Source organism: Rhyacophila brunnea, unplaced genomic scaffold (assembly GCF_057557595.1).
Source record: "Rhyacophila brunnea isolate RB1 unplaced genomic scaffold, BYU_Rbru_1.0 scaffold_14, whole genome shotgun sequence".
In the NCBI taxonomy this organism is placed as follows: Eukaryota; Metazoa; Arthropoda; class Insecta; order Trichoptera; family Rhyacophilidae; genus Rhyacophila; species Rhyacophila brunnea.
This window is the reverse complement of record NW_028232796.1, coordinates 25,497,056-25,524,128: the sequence shown is the minus strand read 5'-3', so window position 1 is coordinate 25,524,128 and position 27,073 is coordinate 25,497,056. Positions and strand designations below refer to the sequence as shown.

Below are 27,073 nucleotides of genomic sequence, written 5' to 3'. Positions count from 1 at the left end.
CATTTTTTAACTTGATTATGTTTATTTCTTCTAACAGTTTTACCAAATTTACTTGACGTGTGGGAAAATTATTTTTAAAATCAGTGTAATTTTCTTTATTGAACAAATCGGATATAATGAGATGATCGTTGGATGCAAATCGTGCTTCCATTTCCATTATAATTGTATCACAGACTTCAATTGCTACTGCGTGCGTACTAACTGCTTCACAAAAATGTTATAAATCACCAAAAACTCCTTATATATTATTAAAATAACCAAAGGCATTCGTCAAAACCTGTCAACGAATCCGAACCGCATACACAGTTGCGTCTTGAGACCAATTATCTAGTCAGTGTTATCATTCTGTTTCATTTAATTAGGTGAAAAAATCTTTTGTCTCACACTCGGGCATTGCCGATATTACAGTAATTCACGCACCGTTACAAGCTTCGATCTCGTATTTTGTGTTATATCGATCTCTGTCTTATGTATGAGAAACGAGAGAGAAAATTTTATAAAAATATTCAATTTGGGTCAATTTTCAGACTGCCGGCGAACACAATATTTTTGTTCGGGGAATTATCGCCCAAACAAAAAAAGCCCAATAGACTGGGTTGACACAATATCGCGCGCCCTATAATTTCAAATCCACCGATTATTATTAATATTATTATATATGACATTGCACATATTATTAATATTATTATGTCGATTGTAATGCCGGGTCCACACCGAAAACAAGTCGCGATTACGATAAGCATGATAATTATCGTAAAATTTCTTAAGCAATTATGATAATTATCGTAAAATTTAACGAGTTGTCGCGCGACTTGTTGCCGGTGTGGCCGCACTTTTAGGTATTTATTTTGGCAGGTCAATGACCGAATGACCTATAGAGGGAGCCGCCAGTGATTATTACATTATATTTTATGGTCATATTTAATATTAAAATTGAGTTTAAGTTTTCAATTTTTAACGTTTAGATTTTTGACTAATAATTCATCGTTTTAATATTATGTTTTTTATATTTATTTTATAAGTACCTACTTATATTTAAAAACATAGATTTTTGTAAAAATATAAATGTGTAGAAATAACTTTTATTTATATCAAATTTTATTTCAGGTATGGTCTCAATATTGAAGCTATATATACGCGTAACCACCACACTCCGTTTATATGAATAGCTTCACAACCACACACAGCAATTATAATTGCCATTCTATTTCCCATACGTTCGTTATTTCACCATTGCTACGAATTCGGAGTGCATACTAAAATCACAAGGTAACAGGAAAACCTTACGTTTTATTTTTTTATCGACGTTACAGAAACGGCATAATACCAATTTACACATATAATTTTATTTGTCAACTAAAACAATGAAACAGAACAGATTAATAAATAGAATTTCGATAGGCTGATAGATGTATACCAATACAGTACATTTTGACGCAAGGTTTTGAATATGTGAGTGTCCTACGAAAATGAACCACAGTGTGTTGCAACCTTCAATACACCAATATTAAATGAGCATCATTCCATAAACCGAAGCAGTTGTCAGTATTCGACGTATAACGTATTATTGACACGTGTTTAAGTTTAACCCGTATGTATTCTTCCACACCCGAGATCGGTTGCCTGCTTCTCCATCCTTTAAGTATTTCAGTTCCCATTCCCAGTTCCTGATACTAACGTTACCGACTAAAAAAGCTTCTGTTGGTAATCGGATAAGATTTATATCGGACGGTAGAGACAATGATATAATATAAAATTAGTAGATGTAGGTATTATACTTATATATAAGCCGTACATAATATTATAATGACGTAATGCTAGACACATACACTATACACCGGATTAAATAGAAACCCATTAAATACGAAACCGTGGGTTTCTAAAATAACCGAAAATCCGATATGTCAGTGAAACGGCAAATAATTTTCAACTATAGGCGCGACGAAATTTTGGACTCGCTGGCAATCTGAAAGCGAACGTCGAGGTGTCAATACGTCAATTTGTTTCGTGATGGCGACGGGGTAATAATTCTTTAATCGTGTAAAGATGACTAAAAACGTTACTCATTTACTTTAAAAAGAAAACATGACAATGAATATATTATTATTATTACTAATAGAACAATAAAGAGAACATTAAATGGACGCATTTACGATTTATATGACAAATTATATTTCGGTCGGCATGTTTCATTTGCACCCGCGACTTGAAATCCGCGCATCGCCTAGCCACGATCTTTTTAGACCATGCATCAACTGAACTTAATAAACTCTAGATGTATGGGGCAAATAGGCATAACAAAATAAATTCTTTAAATTGTCGAAAGTTCTTGAATAAGATCCATAAATGACATTATTTTTGAGATTTTTACGGTTCTTAAATTCTTGGGTTTCCACCGTGTGTACTTTTTTCGTCTTTTCTCGATGTTTCAGGCTCGTTATAGAGGACATTATCAAGAGATATGCGTTATTATGAATAGTGTAATGTAGGTGTATGAATGCAAACGTCGCTCTAAGAATGCAAATGATGCCAAAATGTATCCGATTAGCTCAGAGTCAACGTTGCTCAAAGTAATGTGTCAATCGTTACGACCAGAGATACCGGATCGACTATTGGCTTTTGCTGACAATGCCGGAAGCCATGACGTTTTTAACCGTAAACCATCATCACTATTAATATATCGTCGGTGTTTTGTAAAAAGGGCGAATCAACCATTTTGGCGAAATCGAGATTTTAATGAAAATAAAATATGTACCCCACTAGCTTTGGTGTGTAAAAACGGCGAATTTTTATCTCCACAGCCACAGGAAAGTACTTAAAAACGATAATCGACTAAAATTAAATTAATTAAATTTACGAAATAAAAAGAAAAATGTGGCATATTAGGCCTTTTAAAATATTATAATACCTATTATAATGACAGTATTCTTTCTAAGCTTTATTATAAACTTGTTAGATATTTATAATCATCTACAGGTAAAAAACAAATAAATGTCAAAAGTTAAAATTCCTCCTTCTGTTAAGTAGCATTTTGGTTAATTCGCCCTTTTTATAAAACACCGACGATATACAGGGTTTCTATAGATTTCGATGGCCTCATTTACCAATCGTGAGAAATAGATATCTCTTATTACGACCCAGTATCTTGGTTTCGTAGTCAAAAATTGTGTCCTTCATCCATCGAGCGCTCGGCAATTGGCTTCTGCCACGAGCCCGAAACGTTGAGGAAAGAAGAAAGACGACGTACACACGGAGGAAATACAAGGATCTATTACGTTATTAGGCACCATTTAAACAATTTATTTGTATTATTTTATTATCTATTAATGGGTTTACTGCCTATAAAGTGAGTAGTTAACTAACCCATAAAAAAGTACTTAAGGCTATACCTCAACCGAGGCATGGTCTAAAAAGATCGTGACTAGGCGATGCGCGGAATGCGGGTCGCGGTGCAAATGACAGAAGCCAAACGAAATATAATTTGTCATAAAAGTTAAACATGCGTCTTTTTTATGTTATGTTTATTATTATATTCGTAATAATAATAGTATATTCATTGACATGTTTTCTTTTTTAAGTACATACGTAAAGTTTTTTAGTCACCCTTACACGATTTAAGAATATTTTCATCCGACGCCATGACAAAACGAATCGACGTGCAGACGCCTTGACTATCGCTCTCCGAATGACAACGCAGCCGTAATTTCGTTCTACATACAGTTGAAAATTATTTGCCGTTTCACTTATGTACGCTCTTAATAGTAGCATGAATTATGCAGATACCTACATATAGGTATTATAGTCAAAATATAGGACATCGTTTTTTTAATCTGACGGTTTAAATCAGTTAACCGGTTAGTTATTCGTAAAAGTAGCTAATCGGGTAGTACTTTTAAAAGTAGCTAATCGGGTAGTACTTTTCCTCCAGCAAATTGATTGTCCTACGACCTACGTAATTCAGTAAAATTTTATGTAGCGTTTTGACTTTTGAAATAATTTGAAAATAATAATCATACAAATTAATTAATCATGAAATTAATTAAAATGAAACTATTTTTAATCCATTAAAAATAAATAAACAATCTCGTAATATATTGAAACTACTCAGAAACAATCACATTTATAAATATTAATTACAGTATCTACCTAATAGATTGCAAACAATGCAGTTAAGTTCATTGAAACTTCGATGAAAATAAATAAACGCAAGCCATTATTGCAACAAAATAAACAGTTCTTCACACCGACAATGGTTGTGCAACGCGGGATTTTCCCTCGGGGATTTATTTAGTAAACACGGCATGCGAAACAAGTCAGTCTTCAACTTCTTGTCAAAGTCTTCAACATTATGATTTATGACAATGACCAAAAATTTTTTTTTGCCGTCACATTAATTTGCAACAGCTATAGTTAAAAATACGCGTAGGTATAGATCACAGAATAAACCCATGGATAAGGAAGCAGGCAAGAGTACGCGATGTGATGGCAATGGGCTGGAATATCACTCGGCGAGTGGACAACCGCTGGACATATGCTCAAACTATAAACATTTTCACACACGGTTATACGTTTGAGTTGCGCACGCCGCTCATCGCTCCGCCGAACACGTCCACACTGGACGGGGCGCGGGATGCCCTGAAACCCGCTAGATAGACGAACTCATAAAGTTCGGTGAATGTACGTGGCAGCAAATAACTAATGACCTTGAAGAGTGGTGGAAGTTAGGTTAGTACCCCGGCTGATGATGATAATTAAATGAATGGATTGTCCTTATAAATAACGTCACACTAAAATTGGGGGGTGTGGTCTGATGCCAAATTAGGCGTCATCTAAAGATGGATCCTAAATGTAGAAATTGAAACAAAAAAATGAACTCTGGTTCACTCATTAGCAGGGATCGAAATGGGTCGAAGCACACCGGAGCGCCGTTCCGATTCATAAAATCCCCAAAACTATCACTATCTCGTGGATATGCAAATAAAAAAAAAAATCTAACACACTTATTTTTTTATAAAATACACTATGTGTGTTAATATTTTCGTAAAATTTTCCATTTCGAGCACTGCTGATTTGCCTACAACTGACTTCGCAGCATTTCAGGTAATTTTCAGAGAACTTCACATGCTGTTTGGCATTATTATTTCATTGTACATCCTGTAAAATTTGTGTTAAACTGTTTATAATAAAATTGCATTCGAGTAAGTAATCACCATGAACATTAAAAATAGCAACTATTGCGTGAGTACAAAAATCGGGATGACAACTGAACGATTATAATATTTCTGGAGTTTACCAACTTACCCATGCGTCTTGCGGTTATTAAATCATTACAGCGTCTTCTATTAATTTATTGTGCAAATTCTGTGGGACATACATTTATTATTATTTATTAAACAATGTCGTATATTCGACTTTCCGTCAGCATGTCTAGGAAAGGTCCGTCTTCTGAAAACCCGTTTTGATGGTAGATAACTAAATAGACATAGTAAGTACATATATATTTCTTAAAATATTATGTTTATTTTAAATTCTCAGTATTTCGACATTGTCTCCAAATGATGTATACCTAGATGTACTGTAACCATACAATATATTATTATGTACATAAACAAATGAAACAATCTGTTTGGTATGCATATTCAAATAACATTATTTTCTGAAAAATAATTACCTATATATTATACCTGCCCAGTGTTGCCAACTTTCATTGACAAAAACATGCCAGGCGGGGTACAAAATTAAGGCAGGAAAAACGTTACATTTATAGAAAATAAAATTTCAATATATTTTTTGCCTATAGAAAAAAAGTGCAAAAATTGGAAAAATTGGTCAGTATATATACGTATAAAAATCACACCACGTTTTCCCAGAAACTCATTTCGAAATTGACAAGCAATTAAGTAATCTAACACTACTGTAATTAATAATTAGGTAATACCTACCAGAGAGTGGAATCCCCGATAATTGTCAATCCTATGCCACTTTCCTAAGCACACATTAAATCAGGGGGGGGCAAACTTTTTGGATGGAGGGCCAAATTCAAGAATTCAAAATGAGCGGCGGGCCGCAAGTAAAATACCATTTTTAGATATACACTATTTATTATCACGAAAAATAAACATGACAAAAAAATTAATTAGAAGAACGAAACTGTTTTTTTTAACATTTTTTAAATTCAGGTGTTAATTTTGTAGTTGATATTCTCAAAACTGCTTGTAAATGGGCATCGGAGATATTTGATCGTAAAGAATTTTTATTGAGGTTCATGATCGAAAATGTTTGTTCACATATATAGGTTGATCCAAAAATAACGAACATTTTTCTTGCATAATCTTTAAGTTGGTCGAATTTGTCTGAATTAAGGGCTTTGTAAAATTTGGAGATTTCTTCACGACGATGCAATTCTCTTAAATCAGTGTCACACTGCAGATCAATAATCTTAAGTTGTAGCTCTGTCGGTACACCATGCCCTCCACATCTTGACGCGGGCCCCGAAGCCAGGGTCTTGGGCGGGCCCCCTACCTATCGCTATGGTTAAAGGCAGTCTGGCGCTCTCCAGTATTGTTTTTCAAATGGTGTTCGAGGTCAAATAAAATTCAGTGTAATTTAGCAATTTTTTAACACAGTATTTCTCAACACGTCCCAACAACTATATGTTTTAAAATGGTAATGAGTTAGAAGTAAGCTAGCGCCGCAGGCGACTTTTTTTTGCTATTAGAGCAAAATTAAGATGTGTGTTTATCTCATTTATCTGGTCGACCCGTCACGCTGGGCCCCCGCTGAGCCCGAGCCCCTAGGCTAGAGCCCTGTCAGCTCCCCCCTTGTGGGGGCCATGCGGTACACTATCAATATCTATTGAAAATGGATTGCGTACTATTGCTAAACTTGTCTCAATTTTTTGGAAGTCACCAAATCTTTGTGAAAAATCGTCATTCAGAGCTTTAATAATTTTACCATATTATTCAAATTTATATTCTGGTATATTCAGCAACTTCAAAGTTGGAAAGTGGTCCACGTTGTTATTCGATATTTGTCGAAGGATTAACTTGAGTTTTAATTGAAATCCAAACAAACTTTTTACCATATCATGGGCATATATTTTTTTTCCTTGCAACGCGGAGTTAAAAGTATTTAAATATGTCACGATGTTCAACGTCGAAAATATTGGTTACATAGTGTGAGACGAGACGCAAGGAAGACGTACCTACTGAGATAACACATTTACGAAACAACAAATTCTTCAAATTTTCTATTGTCAATATTTCTTAAAAAATTATAAAAAAGTTATTCGTAATCAGAAGTACAATTAATGATGGCGGGCCGCAAAAAAATACCCGGCGGGCCACATGCGGCCCGCGGGCCGCAGTTTGCCCCCCCCTGCATTAAATTATAATATTCGATATCATTATATCACCATAACGCCAAGCTCATATATGGATTAATTGTGTTGTTTTATTTCTCAAGTACCGGCTTACCTTCATTAAATATCTAAATAAATAAACTAAAAATCTAGCTTATTTTCAGGACATTTAAAGCTATTGAAAGTATAAAAACGCCAAGCTAGATGCTTATCGAAAAATGCTAGATCTGCCAAGAAAAACGCCTAGTTTGCAAATCCGTACCTCTACCTATTGTTTGGCACAGGGAACACAGAAATAATAGGTAGTGCGGTACCTACCAAAGAAATTCGATTCAAATAAATATTTTTGGAATCTATGTTTACACTTTCAGCTTGATTGTAATTTTAATAATGTATCGGATATAACAAGACTTTAATTCTCTCATTACCCAAGGCCTTGCCAAGGGGTGTTGCCGCCTGGGTGATAGCCAACAATCGCAGCGTCTCCCTAAATATAACCATTTTTAGTGGAAATATAAAAGAAATAAAAATAATAATTGCATATCTTACCAGCATTCTGAAACATGTGACGATTTTAAATAACTAAATCGCAGGGCTCGAAATGGACCGGAGCGCACCAGAGCGCCGTTCCGGTTAATGAAATACCCAAAATTATCGCTCCTTCTCGCGGAAAAAGTAATCTGACAATTTGAGCTAGATAGACCATAATATATTATGTGTACGTTCATATTTTTTCATAAAATTATCAAGCGCTCCGGTTCGTAAAATTTTCCATTTCAAGTGTTGCTAAATCGAGTAGGTACAATTTATAATAAACATGTTAAATGAGACAACATATAATTGCGCCGCGGACGACTTTTTTACTGTTCATAAAAGCCCTTCCCCCATTGTGGCGGCCCACTACACAAGGAAAAGCTAAATGACGTTTCACAAATTGTGACGTATCCATCTAATATCAAACTGACATAATAATATTATATTAGGTACATATTATGTAATATATATTATTATTTATTTCATCAATGACAGTGAGTAATTCAATCGATAATGTAGATTTTTATAACCGTGGTTATTTCTAGAATATAAAATTAATCAAATAGTCAAACCTTATCAATAATTACGCACCCAATACAAATAGCATATGGTTAGATAAGGATGATGATAATTAATATATTATTTTATGACAACACAATAGTAATAGTAAGTACCTCTTTATTTACGAAATCACTGAATTTTGTGCAAACTGTGTACAGAATAAATACTTTTTAATGTGATTCTGTCCTGTTCCATAATTTATTCCACATTAATTCAACTAGTCATCAAGGATTTAACGTCACCATTACGATTATCTTTTATCTCACCACATTTGTGCGTATATCCCCGGTGGGCGAATACTGTATCTAGAATAAAATATTTATGTTCATTCTCAATTTACTGTTTTTATTCGAAGTTAATATTCTAATAAAATAAATTCAGGCGGCTCTCGTGGTGCAGTGCGTAAGGCGCTAGCCTTCCGCGCGAGAGTTCTAGGTTCGATTCCCGGTCAGGACACAATATTTATGTGTTTTTCTCAAAGCCTGGGTGTTTGTGATTGTTCAAAATTACTAACAACCACCTTGTACGAAAAAGCAAGGGCATGGTTATTAATAATTAGGGAGCGGATTTATATGCAACAAAAAACATGATTATATGCATGCACGTATGCACTTACAATCAATAAAATATGCACTAAAACTTAAGAAATATGCAGTTAAAATTGACATTTTTTGTGGGAAAAAATTGTAAATAGTTACCCACTTTACCCAATATTACTGAAAAAAAATCGAATAACTAGTTAATAATTTTTCAACATAATATGATAACAGAACAAAAAAACAATGAATATAAAGTTAATCAATTACAATTTTCAAAATAGTTTTTTCACAAGTATAAATAATTGAATAATAAATGCAATGTAAACCAAACATAACTGAAAAAAACAAAAACGACACACTTAACTATTCCTAAATACTATTTTCTGTTTTTTGCCCGAAAAAAAATTACAATATTTTTTTTCAATATTATGCTCTGGCATTCAATTTTTCCGCATAGGTATTTGTCTAACCGAGTTGACTTCACTTTTTATGATAAATCCACAGCTCGGATATGGCATTAAAAATGCAAGTGCATAGTGCATCTAAACTAACTACCTTCCTAACTTAGTTCAATAAAATTCAATAAAATAATTAAAAAAAACCAAACTTATAAATTCAAAAGCTCTAAAATAAGCATTTATTTATGAAATATGCACCAATGTCTCAAATTTAATATGCTCTAACCACTCTAACGTCTCAAATATGCATTTATATTCACAATCAAATTTTATTTTTGGATTCTGTGTCTTTCAAAACAGATTTCTGTGCAACTCTCATAGCTATGCATACACCCTAACAAAACATGCACTAGCATATAAATCCGGGCCCTATTAATAATTCTAAAAAGAAAAACTCATTACAATTGAGCTAGCGCTCGAAATGTACCTGAACGCACTGGAGCGCAGCTCGATGAAATCCTCGAGAAAAATTTAAAATAGCACTCCGGTTCGAGAATTATTATGAAAATCGTTACATTAATTTACGTAGTTTTTATAAAGTTTAATAAGAAACTTGACATGTCGTACGCACTTAGTAATATAACAAAAATCTGAATAATGAGAGTTTTATACCATTCCAAAGGATTTTGGTTTCATATTCAATGTCTGTGGATAATTTACACTTTATGATATTTAATTATGATATTTCCAATTGATATTATTGGGTTAAATAAAATGCAGTTTTTATCGTACTAATTAATGTATATAATTAAACAATCGTAAATAATACATTATTTATCTATACTTATAAAATTATTGTACTTACAAAACAGTAATATCCTTCGGGGGTGGAAAAACCATGCACTGCTTATAATTATGTATAAACACTGTTATTGCATATGTCTGTCTAAGTTAGGTTATTATATGAATCAGGGCTCGAAATGGACCGGAACGCACCGGAGCGCCGTTCCGGTTCATACAATCTCCAACATTATCGCTCCGTCTCGTAGAAATATTAATTTGACCGCCTGAGCTAGATATGTCATATATTAAAAAAAACAGACTTATTTATATAAAATACATATACAATTATATAACAACGTTAATATTTTCATAAAATTATCAAACGCTCCGGTTCGTAAAATTTTCCATTTCGAGCGCTGATATGAATATAAATCAACTTTTAACTTTAACACAATAATAATGTGAATGTAGGTCTACACAAGATGACCAGGCACACGTGTTCAGGATCATTCTCTTCTGCATATTATTATTCTGCTATGTAGGTATGTACCGAATATTAATTTTGCAGATTTTTCCTGCTCTAAAATATAGTTATTTCACCTCATGTACAAATTTTGAATATCCCGAAAGCCCTAAACGCTGACTGATTTTGAGGGCATCCACGATAAAAAAATAAATAATCAAAACCATAAATTCCAACTACTCGTACCTACTTAGTAAAAATATAAATGTAGCTCTTTCCTAGAACCACATCAATAAACTATAAATAATAATCATTATTAAAGATGGTAGTAATGACTAATGACACATAATCGCGTCAAATAAGGAGTCCTAAAGAATTAAAATTTATATGCGCCTGACAATTACCTATGTGGTCGCGGCCATGACCTCTTCTGGGTCAGAACTGTCTCCTCGAGTCAAGTCTATCAGGTAGATACCATTAGCGAGGTGTACAAGACTAGTCAATGCGCTCCACAAAGACATATACATTTTCAGTCATGTGTGCCGTGTATTTTGTTTTTGAAACTTTATTTTACTGTATAAAATTGTTTATGTTTTTTTTTCTTCTCTCTTGTGAGGGTAATAAGCGCTCAAAATAGAAAAGTTTACGAACCGGAGCGCTCGGTAATTTTATGAAGATATACATAACATAGTTATCAAATTTTGCGTGTATTTTATAAAAATAAGCTTGTTAGTTTTTTTGTTTTATGGTACGAGAGACGGTCAAATATTTTTTTCCACGAGATGGAGCGATAATTTTACCGATTTCACGAACCGGAACGGCGCTCGGGTCCAATTCGAGCCCTAAGGGTAATAGTTGTGAACTTCCTGAATTTTGATTTGGTATGTCCACAATGTTTTGTTTTCGTAAATAATAATAATAATAGTGGTTTATTGTTTAATCTACCTCAGTTGTATCTGTTTGAGTGGTTATGTTATGGGCTCTTTTAATGCTAGTTTTACTAGATTTTTTTTATGCCGATTATCACCGATTTTAGTTGTTTCGTGGCCTTTTTTAATCTTCTGACGTATTGATTGCGTCATCTGTGTCAAAGAGTATAATATTAGTCCATGTTCTACACTCCGTCAGCTGTTGCGGTATTGCCCGAAAAATATTGTGGGAAATACGCATCAAATAAACCACAGGCTGTGTTCTGACGCCTAAAATAATCTCCATAATATAGCTGTTTCTTCTTGATTTATTTTATAATTTCCTGTTGAAAAACCCGCCTAATTATTATTTTAATTATTTTTTTCGGTTTAGGTAGCTGCAGCTTTTGGAGTAAATTAAATTATAATTATACATGTACTCAGATCTATAACAAAGTTTACTAAGTTTTATACAGCATCTTCTTATGCTGTGTCCGTGCGATGCACCTTGACTCTTCCCAATTATGCTGCTGCTGATTTCAACGAGCGGACAGATCATCACGTCATATTCCGCAATCTCATCGACGCCACACGAATAATAAACAAAAAGTTTACTAATAATAATTCTAACATCACTCCTGATCGTTCTAGACATATTTTTATTATAAAAAAAGCTTCAAATTACGTAAATTGATAGATCCATACGCCACGGGAGAGTAAAATAAAATGATTAATTTGGGGGCGTCATTTAAAACGGGAGTGCGATTAGCTGTACTATATTAACACGTAGACTTGACTTAAAATTTTGTTCGACAGTAATAATACTGTCGAATTACTAATTACTAATTACACCACTCTCTATTCCGAGAATTCCGCCCTCTACGCGCTGTTATAGATCAAAAACTTACTTTAAACATCAATGCAGTGCTCCCAGATCATGATGAATTAGAAGAGCTGACAGCGAAAATTCCATCCTAAAATGATTAAATTATAAAAGGAATGACCTTGATTACGATAAAAATTAATATTTATAAAAAATATATATAAAAAAATCATCTACGGCATAAAGATCATATGTTTATTATCAGTAAAAATAGTTTTGGAAAGTCGTATGGTTTTAAAACACTCAGGTATCCGTTAATAATAACTGGACACAGTTAAACTAAATATATATTATTATAAGTGTACATACTTGCATGTTTTGTATTACGTAAGGGGCGCATTTTTTATTACTGTCCCGGGACTTTTTTATATTAATTTAATCACTTTTTTACTTCGTAGCTGGTGCACTCGAGAATTGAGGGGTTGTAGAGTTATTTTGATAAAATTAAAAGTAAAACTCCGGTAAACTATTATAAAAATGAGTAGCAAACAGTGACGTCCCGTGGGGGTAGGCAAAATTGAGCGTCGCATGAGGGCGGCAGTTATTCGAAGGGCGGCAAATCGGGGAGAATCATTTGGTATATATAAAAATGGCTACCTACCTAAACTTAATAATAATGAAATATCTTTCCATTAAAAAATTCAGCTAACTGGTTGGAAACAAAATGTATTAATTGACATAAAAGGTTTAACAAGACTGATTTTTTTTTTGAGTTCGCGATGTCTAGTTTACTTCCGTTGCACTTCGATGTCGATGGTAACCAAAAACGACACGTGCATGGATGATAAAAAATACTGTAAGTATAAAAAAAATGTGGCGGCATTTTGGCGCTGCCCAAGGGCGGCATTTCGTCTAGGGACGTCACTGGTTGCAAATGCATGCATTTCAATTATATGTTAATCATATCGGAAATTGGTGATAGCTGATAACATTATAAAACTTCTAGATTAGATATCCAATCAATCGTATCGCATATCTAGCGCCTAACTCGTATTTAACTGGAAATAGTTTAACTGAATAATTAAACAATAAGTCCATGTTGATTAAATGTTGGCATACTAAATATTCTCATTTATAACTATTTTTCTTGTGAAAACGTATAGGTAACTGAATTTATTTTGAGATAATAATATGCAGAAGTTGATCTCTTGGTATGTACTTATTATGTAGAAAAAAATAAATAACAGGTCATGGAGGTCCAGTGACAGTAATGAAGCGGAACAGTAATTTAGTAGTAGAAGTTATACAATACACAACAACAACAACAAACACCCAGTCTTTGAGAAAATCACATAAATATAATGTGACCTCACCAAGCTCGAAACCCGAAGGTCTTGTCCAGATGGCGCATGTCTCACCGCGCTTTACGATCGAGTACTAAATGTGTGCTGCGTCCATATAACGCGTTTCATTTTGCAGTGTGTCACAAATAATACATTTTAATGGCCATAAAATACAAGCGCAACTCAGTCGTGACAAACTTACTAGTATATCTCGCGATATACTAGCATGATCTTCGCATTGTACAACCTAGGTGACGTCATTTATTTTGAAATGACCATAAAACTGTCGGTTCGAGCTCGAAGCGGTCGTAATTCATTTTGGAATGGTCATAAAACGTCACGTTGTCGAGAGTTTGGCGAATGCTTGCGCTTGTCGCTCGACAGATTACACGTTGCGAATTCATGCGGGCGGCTCAATGAAGTCACGTGTACCCGGAATGTGTGCGAGTCAAATCGCGCCATCTGGACAAGGCCTAATATATTGTGTCAATAAGGCATAAAGCCGTTCAAAAGAAAGCGTTCGGTGCGCTCACTACTGAGTAGGCCCCCTCCCACCCGCGCATTACCCTTCACCTATGTAATAAGGGGCTCAAGGAGCACAAAATAATTATTATTATCAGCGTCTCTCATAACAAAGCAATAAAAATATTATTAAATTTCTCGGGGCTTGTAATTAAAATCGGACACGCAATAACTAAACAAAGAGTTCGCTGTTCTTAAATAATGGCTTCTCGCCCGTCGCATCGACGACGCTTCGAGGAGCGTGATTTTGCTCGCCTTGTTTGATGAATGGAATACGTTGTATTTTCGTTAATTCGTATCGCCGAGAAGCCAAAAAACAATGACTCATGGGGCAGGTGGGCATAATGCGTCGTCAAATCCAGTGTGCGCTGGCGTATTTGATTACGTTGTATTTTCGATGATTTACGCGCCACTTGTGAAATTTTGCGCGAGAGCCCCACTTGCTGCGTTAACGCGTTCGCTGCTGAAGAGATAATGAGATTTTAATTGCCCCCTTTAAAATGCACGTTAATTCCATCGATCGGCCGCCTGGTCATTACGCGTCGTGTGCGTCTTCCGCGTCCAAAGTATTAAGTGGGTTTTACGCCTAACGGTTCCTCAAGTTTTTAAAAAGGTGTCCAAGGGTTCCGCCAAAAATCGATAATTTACCTACAAGTACCGGACATTCAATCAATACACAGGTGCGAGATAGAATAATTATAATATACTTGGACAATGTTATCTCTTATTTCCGGTACGAATCGTTTAATCCTAATATGTAATATATTAAAAGGCTTTAAATTTAAATTAACAGATAATATTCCTGGGGGGTCCGTTAAGGCCCACCTGTCTGAATATAATACCAGCTTTAATAAATTTTCTTTCATAATATCGATACATTGATAACATTGATAACAAAGAATTTCTGCTATTATTGATGATAAGAGAATGTATCATTGATAGACTGAATCATGAATGATTGCATTACCATCTGTATATTTATTTACTGCTGCTAATCTGAGATCAATAAAATATAATACCTACCATCGAACATAATAGAAAAATATTAATTAAATTATTTTGTATTCAATAGGCAGTGATTAAAAAATGTAGAGTTTAATAGAGTAGGTATACGTTTTATAACTTTGCACTTTTTTTGCACTTTTGACTTCACTGATACGCCTCCTTGACTGATTACATCGCATAAAATTGGATCAAATGGTATAAATTTGTGCTACTATATGTCGTCACTGTTCTGGCAGAAGACACTTATTCGAAAAAATGACATATTGAGTTAGTTATACCAAAATGTTCCTTATTTCAAACTTTACCGTCTGGAAAACTTCTTAATAAATAAACAGTCATTATTTTAAAGTCATCCTTTTTACGATTACTCAATAAACTCACATGATAGATCATTTCAAACATTTTAACAACTTCAAAGTCAAATTACTCAAAACTAGCATTCTCCAGTTGGTGTGTTCTGCCAGAACAAAGACGATGTGGCAATAAATAAATAAATAGATAATATTATAATATCGTCGCTATAGGATTGGTTTGTCGAATAGTTTTTGTCGAAATCGACCTTTTAATGCAGAATGATTTTTTGTATCTAACTAAATGGACCAGAACCGCCCTTTTCTTTAATGTTGTAATTTGCTTTGTAATGAAAACAGCATTCATATGCCGTAAAAACAACAATTTAAATACCTCCATGTATTTAAATATAGGATAATGTACCCAGTGTTGCCATCTTTTTCTATGCTGATTATAGTACAAAGGCGCAAAAATTATAGTATTTCTAAAAAATATATAAGTAGTACAGGAACATTTTTCGTCTTGAGTCCTTTAAAATTATAGTATTTTGGTATATTTGGCGTAAAATTATAGTATTTTACATTTTTCGCGGAATTAAAATTATAGTATTGTACTATAATTATAGTACGGTTGGCATCACTGAATGTACCTAATTGTTTTTCATCTCCAGGGGCCTTATGTTAGAACTTGCGAGTTGTAGTCGCCCGGTCGACATGACGTCATATGACATCATTGTGACGTACTACCGGAGTGATAATAGCATTCGAGAAAATAACGCTAGTCAAATACTGGCGTTATTCATTGTCCCCATACACAAATAGGTGTTTCAGCATAATAATATCTATGGTGAGCAGTGTGTGTTGGGCGGCTTGCCTCGAGCGTGTATTGGCTTACGTCACAATTACGTCATGTCGTCGGGTGACTTTATATCACCAGTTATAACATAGGCCTGCTGAACATTTTACATTTGATTTGGTCTATTCGACAAACCAATCCTACAGCGACGATATGTAAAAAAAACATATTTATAGAATATACCTATTACATCATTTTCACCCTAGAGCCAGAGTGCAAAGCTATGAAGCATATACTCTCAATGATGTTTTGCTACATTGACTATCAGAAGCCATTAATTATTGATTGTGTAAAATGAAAATGTATGCGTAAGGTATTTATGGAAATGGGAGTGTGAAAGAATATGGAATAAACTTAAACACGTGTCAAGAATACGTCATTCTAAGCTTGTCCTTCGTTCTGACAACTGCTCTCGGTTAATGTACTGACGCTCATTCAATATTGGTGTATTTGACTATTGCACGTCTATAATGTGTCTGTCATTTTCGTAGGACACTCACACATTCAAAACCGTAGTGTATTGGGGTATAGCCTATCGGAATTCTATTTATTAGTCTGTTTTGTGATCCCAGCTGAGGTCAGATGCCATTTATGTACAAATACAGTTCATTATAATATGAATAAAATTGTGTCCGAAAGCACAACAAAAACAATAATATACTTACCAGATAAAAAATACTTTTTTTGTAGTTTGGAAAATTCGAAAACTGCTGTAATCTTGATTTAATTTGATTTGATTACTTATTGATTACAATTAATATAATAATTGTTAAATATGACAACACAATACCTACGCATTATGCATGCATATACTTATAATAATATAATATTTTAAAAACAAAGAATGGAGCAAACACTGTAAAAAATCGTCAATAAAGACTATGATTTGATTAATCATCTAAAAACTTGTGTTGAATCATAAGTGGGCAGGCATTAAATATTCTGCGTCAATCGTGCACATAATAATAATATTATCATGATACCGATTTCCCTAAACAGGTTAAATAACTTTCTTTTGTAGGTGGTCAGAGTAGTATTTATTATTTATTGGTGTAATGCAAACATTCTTATAATTAATTTATTAAAATATGTATGCTGCATTGTTTTGTTACATGTAAATTGTACGTAAAACATTTCACCGTGGCACAGTTCGCCGTGAGCTTTCTTATAGGAACGATATAATTATGACCGTATACTATACGCAGTGACGTCCCGTGGGGGTAGGGCAGATTGAGCGTCGCTTGGGGGCGGCTGTTGCTGGAAGGGCGGCAAATGGAGAAGAATCGTTAGATACACATAGAAATAGGTCTAAATAAACTTATAATAATGGAAATATCTTTCCATTAGAAAAAATCAGCTCACTGGTTGGAAACAAAATGTATTCAACAGAACTGTAATTTTTTGTCGGGTTCGCGATGTCTAGTTTACTTCCGTTGTCCTTGCAAGTCACGTCCTTGATGGACCAGCAATGACACGTGCAGATTTGCGAATTATATTTGAATTATAGGTAGGTACATAAGTACTCAAGTACCTAATTAATTTATCCAACTATTATTGCCAGTCATTCGCGAGTTTTGAATGTTGTCATGTGTATTTTTAAATGTATCTGAAACCGTGGACTCGCAATATTGTCTATTGAAGTAGGATGGCATTAGATGGATTTAGTGGTATATATTTTGTTAGTAATGGCGTATCCATATAACACATCGTCGCTATAGGATTTGTTTCCCGAATATCCATTTTTGTCGAAATCGACATTTTAATGCAGTTCAATTTCTTTTATCGAACTCTACCGAAATCATTTATAAAAACAATATATTTTTATCTAGGAACAGAGATATTTTTTTAAAAAACCCGAATACGCCATGTTAAGTTACAATTACTCCGTGGTTTTCTCCCGAATGTCCAACTATTCGTACCTGAATATCCAAGTTAATTTCGGTCGAAATATATCTCTGGCTGAGTGTTTATTTCCCGAATATGACTTTAGCCAATCAAACCGCGCTCACGCCGTGCATCTCGCTCCCACATTCACGCTGTCTAGCTCTAAAACAATCACGCCCACTTTCATATTTTTCCGCCGTCTGGAGACTTCTTTCAAATTTCGTCTTATTGATATTGTTTTTAACGTTACTATTGTTTTAATAGTGAATTCATCAAATTTGAAGAGATCATTCATAGCTGATACACCACCAGTTCACCCTGAACTTACAATAGAGTTGTGGAAGTGAGTATTTCAACCTAAATAACTACATTTTGTTTTGATAAATGACACAAAATCCCAACGGTTATATGAATTCTATAGTATGACCCGGCAACTACTACGACGTAAAAAATAATTATTATTTCAAATTATTATTAATCAAACATTGTTTGTCTTTATTTTACTTTTAATCTAGGTATTTCTATGAAAATAAAGGCGATGCTATTATTTATTTTTGAATGCGCTGATAATTAATATTTTAATTTAATATGTATGTTAGTAACTATTTATTTGGTGGATATTATATACTTAGGATATTGGTACCTACCTAATATTAGCAGCCAAAGGTAATTAATTTATACATGCTATTATTTTGTGTTGTTGTTCCTTACAATAGTAAATATAAGTATAATATTTATTTGGTGGTTTGTAATTAGTTTAATTGTCAATTATAGAAATATATATATAATAATATACTGATATATATATATATATAGATTTTTTTTTTTTGGAAAAAGTATTAATATAAAATTGTTAGCAAGTACGAGTAAGTACCATCATAAAATATTGGAGAAATGACCGTGAGGTCGGTTAGTAATTGAAGTAGTAGATACCTTATAATATATTTTCTCAGAAGTGATTTAAAAAAAATATGTAAGTATGTTCAATTATTAGAATGGTACATTCTTAAATCTTGTGAAATATTCGTTCAATAAAAAAATAGTTAATTACTTAAAAACTATTTTATTACTTAATCCGAAAAAAAAACCGAAAAAAGCGATTGCCGCGTGTTATTATTACATACGAACTTGGATAATTACGATCATTAAGTATTTAAATAGTAGAGGTAATTATTAACAATTATCGTGTAAATAAATATAACATTTGAGGCGCGTACTTTTTGACCACTCAGTAATCTGTGGGCCGTGCAGCAATACGCTACGGTCTTAAATCCCGAACGTCCATGCTTTGTCCCGAATATCCATTATTCTAAGAGAGCGCTAAAAATTTCCCGAATATCCACAGTGAGTACTTGTAAATAAAACGCATTTTCTGTGCATTTAATGATTTATACCAGTATATTATTCTTGGAATCTATTCTTAGATAATGTTGCAATCATACAGTATAGAAAGAATGATTGTTACATCTACTGATATTAAAATATACGACAGTGAAATTTGTTTTTCGTCTCCTGTAAAATTGACATTTGGTCTATTCGGGAAACAAATCCTATAGCGACGACATGTCTTAGATATTGGGAGTCATGAAAGGAAAATAATTACAAGATAAAAAGAACTTTTTATATACAACGTTTTTAAATTTTCTGTTGAATCATATAAACTTGACTTGACTAGCTTAAACGATCAAAAAAAATTGTATTTGATAGAAATAATACTGAAATAATGTCATTTTGACACTCATATTGATTTCCATAGTAACGCACGTATATCAGTGGCGAAGGCTCCATACTAAGCGATTATTTAAAGCTTACCTTCTATTTTCAAGTATTTAATTTATATAAATAAATATCTATATTGTAGGACATTGTAGGTTATAATCAAAATATTGATTGCCATCTATCGTCGTTATTTATAAGTGGAGCTTTTAATTTAGTCATGTTTCGAATCAAAAATAAATGACGGAACTTCCAACGTGAGTGCTATTTTTAGAATTATTTCAACGATAATCCAAGCCGAATTTTCTATCGAAATTCAGTTGCCAACTTCATGCATGTCTGGGTTTTTGTTCGAGACTCAGAAGCGTTAACAGACAAGCTTATTCGAAATGTTGATTTGTTTATTGTCTTTGCTTATCTTTAAAAGCAAATAATAAATAATAAGGATGATTAAAAAAAATAATAACTATTGTGTTCGATCACATATAATTTATAAATTGTTATTAAAAATAAATATTGTATTAATTCGCGATTATTATTTAGGTTACTTCAGTCATAGACAAACATAACATCCTATTCACAGTTTATGTCATTTTGACATGTCAAAGCGGTGGTAAAGGTTTATTTTATAATACAAAATTCATTGTGTTACTGTGAATGTGGATAAATTATCTCATATTGTACCGAAATCATTCGCCAGTGCTTTAAATATATAAGTATTTATTAAATTGTGTAGTGTCCCGGTAGAAAATGTGCGAACAATTGCATTTAAAAATTATCAAAGCTTGACCTTCCAAGGGTTCATTTAGATTTGAATACAGCAAAAAAACTTATATTAGACATTTTCACAACAATTTATAAATGATAAATATTTGTTTTTAACTGGCAGTTATACATTAAACAAACTTTTTTGTTGGCGATGCGTATTGTTTGGTAAAGAAAGTATGCGTGGAATTCTACTGCCATAAGTGATTTAAATAATTTGACAAATTCAGCGGTGAAACCTATGACCAGTGTGTCGTTGTCATTAGTGTGCACCAGTAGTAATATCGTAAGTATTATCTTCTTATTTCCCGTAAGTTACCTGACAAGTGTGCTCTTTTTCTCTGATCTCCACAGCTTATCTCTTTCCAAAAGTCACCCTTCGCCACTGACGTATATATTAATAATTTCCTAGCAACTAATAATAGTGGATTGGATTACGGATTTCTTCCGAAATAACTTTTCATACAAAACAGAATTAGCTGAAAATGAATTTAATTCTACTTAAAGATGGCTAAAAGTATTTAATAAAATACATTGGCATCGTGTTCTGATATATTCTACAAGTTTCAAATGTCTAGCTAGTTGGGAAGTTAATTATAAATCGATTGCAAGATTTGTACCGGACAAAATAGATAAGAATACGACCTAATAAATACTGTACTTATACAAAATAGGCGGTATTTTGGCGCTGCCTAGGGGCGGCATTTTGTCTAGGGCGTCACTGATTATACGGTCTCCAATTTTATTAGATTCAATATGAACATTAATTCAATCTTCATAGCTGATTTCGACAAAATCCATTAATTCAAGAATGAAAACCTAGCCTAACCTAACAAAATAACCCAGTATATCGGCTATTTTCAAAATTTGTTTGCTGCTGGCTTCCTGTAAAAAGCGAAGGGCGTGGGTAGGCTGTGATCCGCCATAAATAGTGAACATTACATTTTGTTAGTCATACGTATTTGCTTTTATTAAACTAAGACTAGGTACAATTTACATGGTGTTGGTTAGTTTTTACAATTCAATTACACCCTGTGAAACCAAGCCATAATACATAATAGTCAAAAATACTCGTCTATCTATAAAATATCTAAAATTATGCAATTAAATCATACATAACTAATATTTTATAGATAGAACAATATTTTTTTTTATCTATTATAAGTAGTTTGGTTAGGCAGGGCTTAATGAATTTAAAAAAATACCAACAATATGACGTGTAATACGTATTCTTAATTCATCGAAAACGAATAAGTATGAATGAAAAGGTCTGCGCAATTTTGTCGTATCGCCCAAAATATACCAAAAGTATTTTGGTTTGGTTTAGGCAGGCTTAAATTGATTTTTAAAAACTAACACCATAATGTTAAATTATTGTAGTCTTAGTTCAATAAAAACATGTACGTATGACTAACAAAGTTTAATGTGCACTATTTATGGCGGATCTTAACAGCCTACCTCCACCCTTCGCTACTGCCACATACCATACTTAACCAGTCGCCCACCCTGATTCAATTAGTTATAAAACCTTAACTGGATAATTTAGTATAGCAAATAATAGGTATTAACATTTTTGCCCTAGTATCCCTCAAGCAAAAGTATAATATATCTATTGATTTATTCGAGTAGATAATTATTATCCGTATGTGACAGACACTTCAAAATCAGAGTCTCTATGGAGACAAACGTAATTACTAACTTATGGTATATCTATTAGGTATTGACAATTACTTGGAAAGTAATCAGTTTTAGTGAAAACGTAGACGATTTTTTTATCAAAAGGGTTACATGTAAATTGTACGTATTACATTTCACCGTAGCGGTGAGCTTTCTTATCGGAAAGAGATAGGGGCGGCAGGTTATATGAAAGTATGCTGGTAAATCATCAATTTGCGGCAAAATTTCCACATGAACATTATATCATATGATTACGTTATAATGACCAAAGTAAATCCTCCGTGATGCCCTGCATATTTTTTATCGCGTCGTTATTGTCGGCTATTGTTGGCCTGTTTCATTCAGTTGTGTGAGAAAGCCGATTCTTTCCCCTCTTTTTATTTAATACCTCTATGCCGTATAGGTACTATACAGTCATCTCTATTATAGCATCGAGATGCAAAAAATAAACGTTGTTCGCGGAGCATTGCAGATGATAATGTTTCAATTTTATTAGATCCTAACCTAATCTAACCAATAATCCAGTACCTATATTAGCTATTTTCAAAATTTATTTGCCTCTGGTTTCCTGTAAACCGACAAGAACCGTGTTTTATTTAGACATGAATTTTATCTCAGTACTATACGCATGGCCCCACAAGGGGAGGGGTGCTGACAGGGCACTAGCCTGGGGGCCCCGCGTGGCGCGACTACCTTATAAATGAGATAAACACACATCACAAATTTTCTCTAATGGTCAAAAAGTCGCCTGTGGCGCTGTTTTATTTTAAGAATATTAACATTTTAAAATATGATGTGATTGTGTGCAAATTTTGATTATTGTATGTCGATATTCGAAAATTTCAAAACTCAAGTGGATTTATTGAAAAATACAAAAAATCGCTAAAAATACACTGAATAGGTACCCTTAATTTCACCTGGAACACCATTTAGAAAAAGTTTATGTAGAGCGTCACACTGCTTTTAACCCTAGCGATAGGTAGGGGGCCCGACAAAGATCCTGGCCTGGGTGCCCGCTTCAGGATATGGGGGCCATGACTATACGATCCAAAGAGGTTGGACGGGCTTTAATATAAGTACGACCATATTTTTCCGATACAGAATTTCACGGTGAAGTGTGATACGGCGAACTGAATACGTACACATTTCCGGACGCGAAGCCAAATTATATCATAGATATAACACTAATCGTATTACAAATTCGTATATCAGCAGACAAGAGAAAAGAATTGCGCGTTTGCAATTAAAATTAAGAATACAATATCTTCAAGAACTTGTATGCACACATAGTTATCAGTTATTATGTACACAATAATTGGCATGTTTGTAAACACGTGGGAATAATTCCCACCTTGGCGACTACTGTTTAACGAGTATAACCACAGAACAGGTTAATAAATAGAATTCTAATACACCACATTATGACGCAGGGTTTTGAATGTGTGAGTGTCCTACGAAAATGAATTACACATTATAAACGTGCAGTAGTGTGTTGCAACCATCAAATACACCAATATTGAATGAGCGTCAGTGAATAAACCGAGAGCAGTTGTCAGAACGAATGACAAGCGTATTCTTGACAGATGTTTAAGTTTATCCCATGTTCTTCTACACTCGAGATCGGCTGCCTGTTACTCCACACCCGTTAGTTATTTCAGTTCCCATTAATTCTGTGTTCCCTGAGTATTACAGAATCCAGAGAAATTCTTGTGAAGTGAGTGGTAACAGGGCTCTAGCCTGTGAGCCCGGGCTTAGGTGGGGCCCGGCATGACAGGTTGACCAGATAAGTGAGATAATCACACACACCAAAAAAATTGCTCTAACAGTTAAAAAAAAGTTTGACGAATAGAATTTTATTTTATATTTTTGTACTGTGTTTCCTGACCAATAAAAATGACTATTTATCCAAAATGGCGAAGGGTCGCATCTTACTTGCCTACTACAAAAAGGTGTCGCGATCAGTGCTTCATATTATTATGATGCCGAAGTACCAACAATTATTTAAGTGGATTTATTTAAAAATACAAAAAATCGCTAAAAATACACGGAATACCCTTTAATTTACACTGAACCCTGGATTTCCGCGAAATTCCATTTGGGGAATACTGCCATTAACCTCAGCGATCGGTTGTGGGGGCCGCCAAACATTGTGACTGCTTCAGGATGTGGGGCCCATGTATGAGTATATAGGTATATGAAATCGCAATGAAAAGTTATTATATCAAACTAAAATCATTAGTCCAGGTTATTGATAAGCCTGTATAATATGTCAAACGGCAGTAGGTTAAATCTACAGGCACTTACTTAAAATTAATACCTAAACCAAGTTTGTAATATAAATATAATATGTAGGTACCTAACTACTAATTTTCAATATTTATTTTTAAATATTTCGTGTTCAGTAAATTCAGTAAGTTGTTTTTTCAATCGGCGTTGCACATAACTGTGTTATAGCATAGTTAAACATATGAAATTTGTGTTTTAATTATAAATCAACTAGAATCTAGGACAACCGCGATGAACGAATAATATGAATGTGTCCAAATCAGCGCTCGAAATCGAAAAGTTTACGAACCGGAGTGCTCGACATTTTTCTGAAGACATTAACATAGTTATTAAATTTTATATGTATTTTATAAAAAATAAGTATGTTAGATTATTTGTTACATGGCATATCAAGCTCAGACGGTCTAATTATTTTTTCCACGAGACGGAGCGATAACTTTACCGATTTCACGAACCGGAACGGCGCTCCGGTCCATTTCGAGCCCTGGTCCGAATAGAGAGAGGTTCTGGCACATTCAGAGCATAGTTCTTGGAGAGCATGAACTTGATATACATTTCTCGTAAAAACAAATGTTAAGAAATCTCTTAGTAATAGCGGGCGAGATTCAAAAAATCTATATCTATCTAAAAATACATATTAAAGACTGGACTCACTAGATAACTAGACAAATATGACGACGCGACGTGCAATAAACTTGAGTAGGTTTACTCACAATTACATCATTCACTATTTAATTAAATTAACTAAATATTATATTTAGAAGTGTTTCAATGATTTTACGTTAATATATATTATAATATAAGTATTAGAAATATTTTAAATCTATTTAGGTAGGTAGGTACATAATTATTTATTTTTTAATTCGAGGATTTATTTGAAAATATGGGTCAAAATCTGAAGTACCTAGGTAAAGTAAAATATGAACCTCGTGAAATAGTTTGATCACAAAACTCCAAATTGCAAATTAATACCATTATTTAGTCAATATAGTGCCTACTTTAGTAGTAACTTTAATAAAATTGAACAATATTGTATGTGCTACCTTTTACATAATATGTCCAACCAAATTGCTTCGGGTGTAATATATTCCACTTGCGTGAATTGAGTTTAGGTGGACGCTATTCTTAAAATAAGGTCTCCTCAGCAAACTTGGTGTACCTACTTCTTTTGAACTTATACCTATAGATGTATAATTGTATTTTCACTGCTTATGTATGTTTATAATATTGTGTTCTCTTTTTATATTTTCATTTTTATCACTTTTATTACTTTTTTTCTTCTTTGAACGTCTTAAACTTATAATTTGTAATATCCACAATATGTTAAGAAATAAATTGTATTGAATTAATAATTGAATCTGAACTAAACAATTAATAACCACTCACTAAAAAGTTTATTGATAAATAAATACCTCCAGGTTGCCGCTGCCCAGTTCAGATATTGGGAAAAACAATAGAGAATGAAAAAGTATAATATAATTTGTATCTACCTGTCAATTCCTTGGTCCAGGGGTACCCCTGATGGATCTTTCGCGTCATATTCGTGCCCTGCCGATATGTAAATTCGCTGGGCTCGAATCGCAGCCTCAATTCCTGGATCCATTTTTCCGGAACCGAAAAAATCGCATCACAAAACTAAATTGCAACGGATTACACAACACGCACACATAAATTTTATACCTTTTAATTTATTCGTTGACTATCTTCGTTAACTGCACTGGTAAATGAGCTTTCACAAAAAAATACGCGGGAATATTAGATAGTTTGAATCGGCATCGACAAACAACTACACGAATCTAAACAAAAGATAATAAAAAAATACCTTTCGTACGTGCTCACTCAATGATAATAAAAAATGTAAACATTCCCACTTGTTTTAACTGTGTTGATTTTAATAATTATTACCTATTGTGATAATTACTATGATTAAATTGTAAAGATTTATATAGTTTTGTACGGATCCACTGATTTCTACATTTTATCATAATATTATGCTACTTCGATAATTTGCCTACAATTCAAACACTCGTAATATCTCGAATGGAATGAAGTTGACATTTGTGTGCGACAGGTTTTTATCGCATGTTTTTGTGGGCGCAGATGATTCGCGAGTCGCGTCTTTTCGGCACAACTTTACGCTTAGCAATAATAATAATAATATAATGTATGCATCATACAATGTGTACTATTATGTATACATACGTAGCTATACATACAAATTATTGCGTGGGTTTGGTATTGCCAGACGTTAATTATTTGTTTTCCCTATTCAAAAATATTATCTACACCGCACCGCGTATTGTGGATTTTCCTTATAAGAATCGTATTTGATTCTCGATTGTACCGAAGACTTGTTATGG

At 33.5% G+C, this 27,073-nt stretch overlaps 1 protein-coding gene across 1 annotated transcript in view; it reads right to left on the bottom strand.

The window, feature by feature from the left end:
- Nucleotides 1-26,860, bottom strand: part of LOC147075801 (uncharacterized) — a 51,706-nt gene extending 24,846 nt beyond the window's left edge. Inside the window, exon 1 of the mRNA XM_085942110.1 lies at nt 26,204-26,860. Coding sequence (XP_085798236.1) covers nt 26,204-26,316 — 113 coding nt within the window. The 5' untranslated portion in view covers nt 26,317-26,860. The remainder of the gene's footprint in view (nt 1-26,203) is intronic.
- Nucleotides 26,861-27,073: the final 213 nt, after the last annotated feature.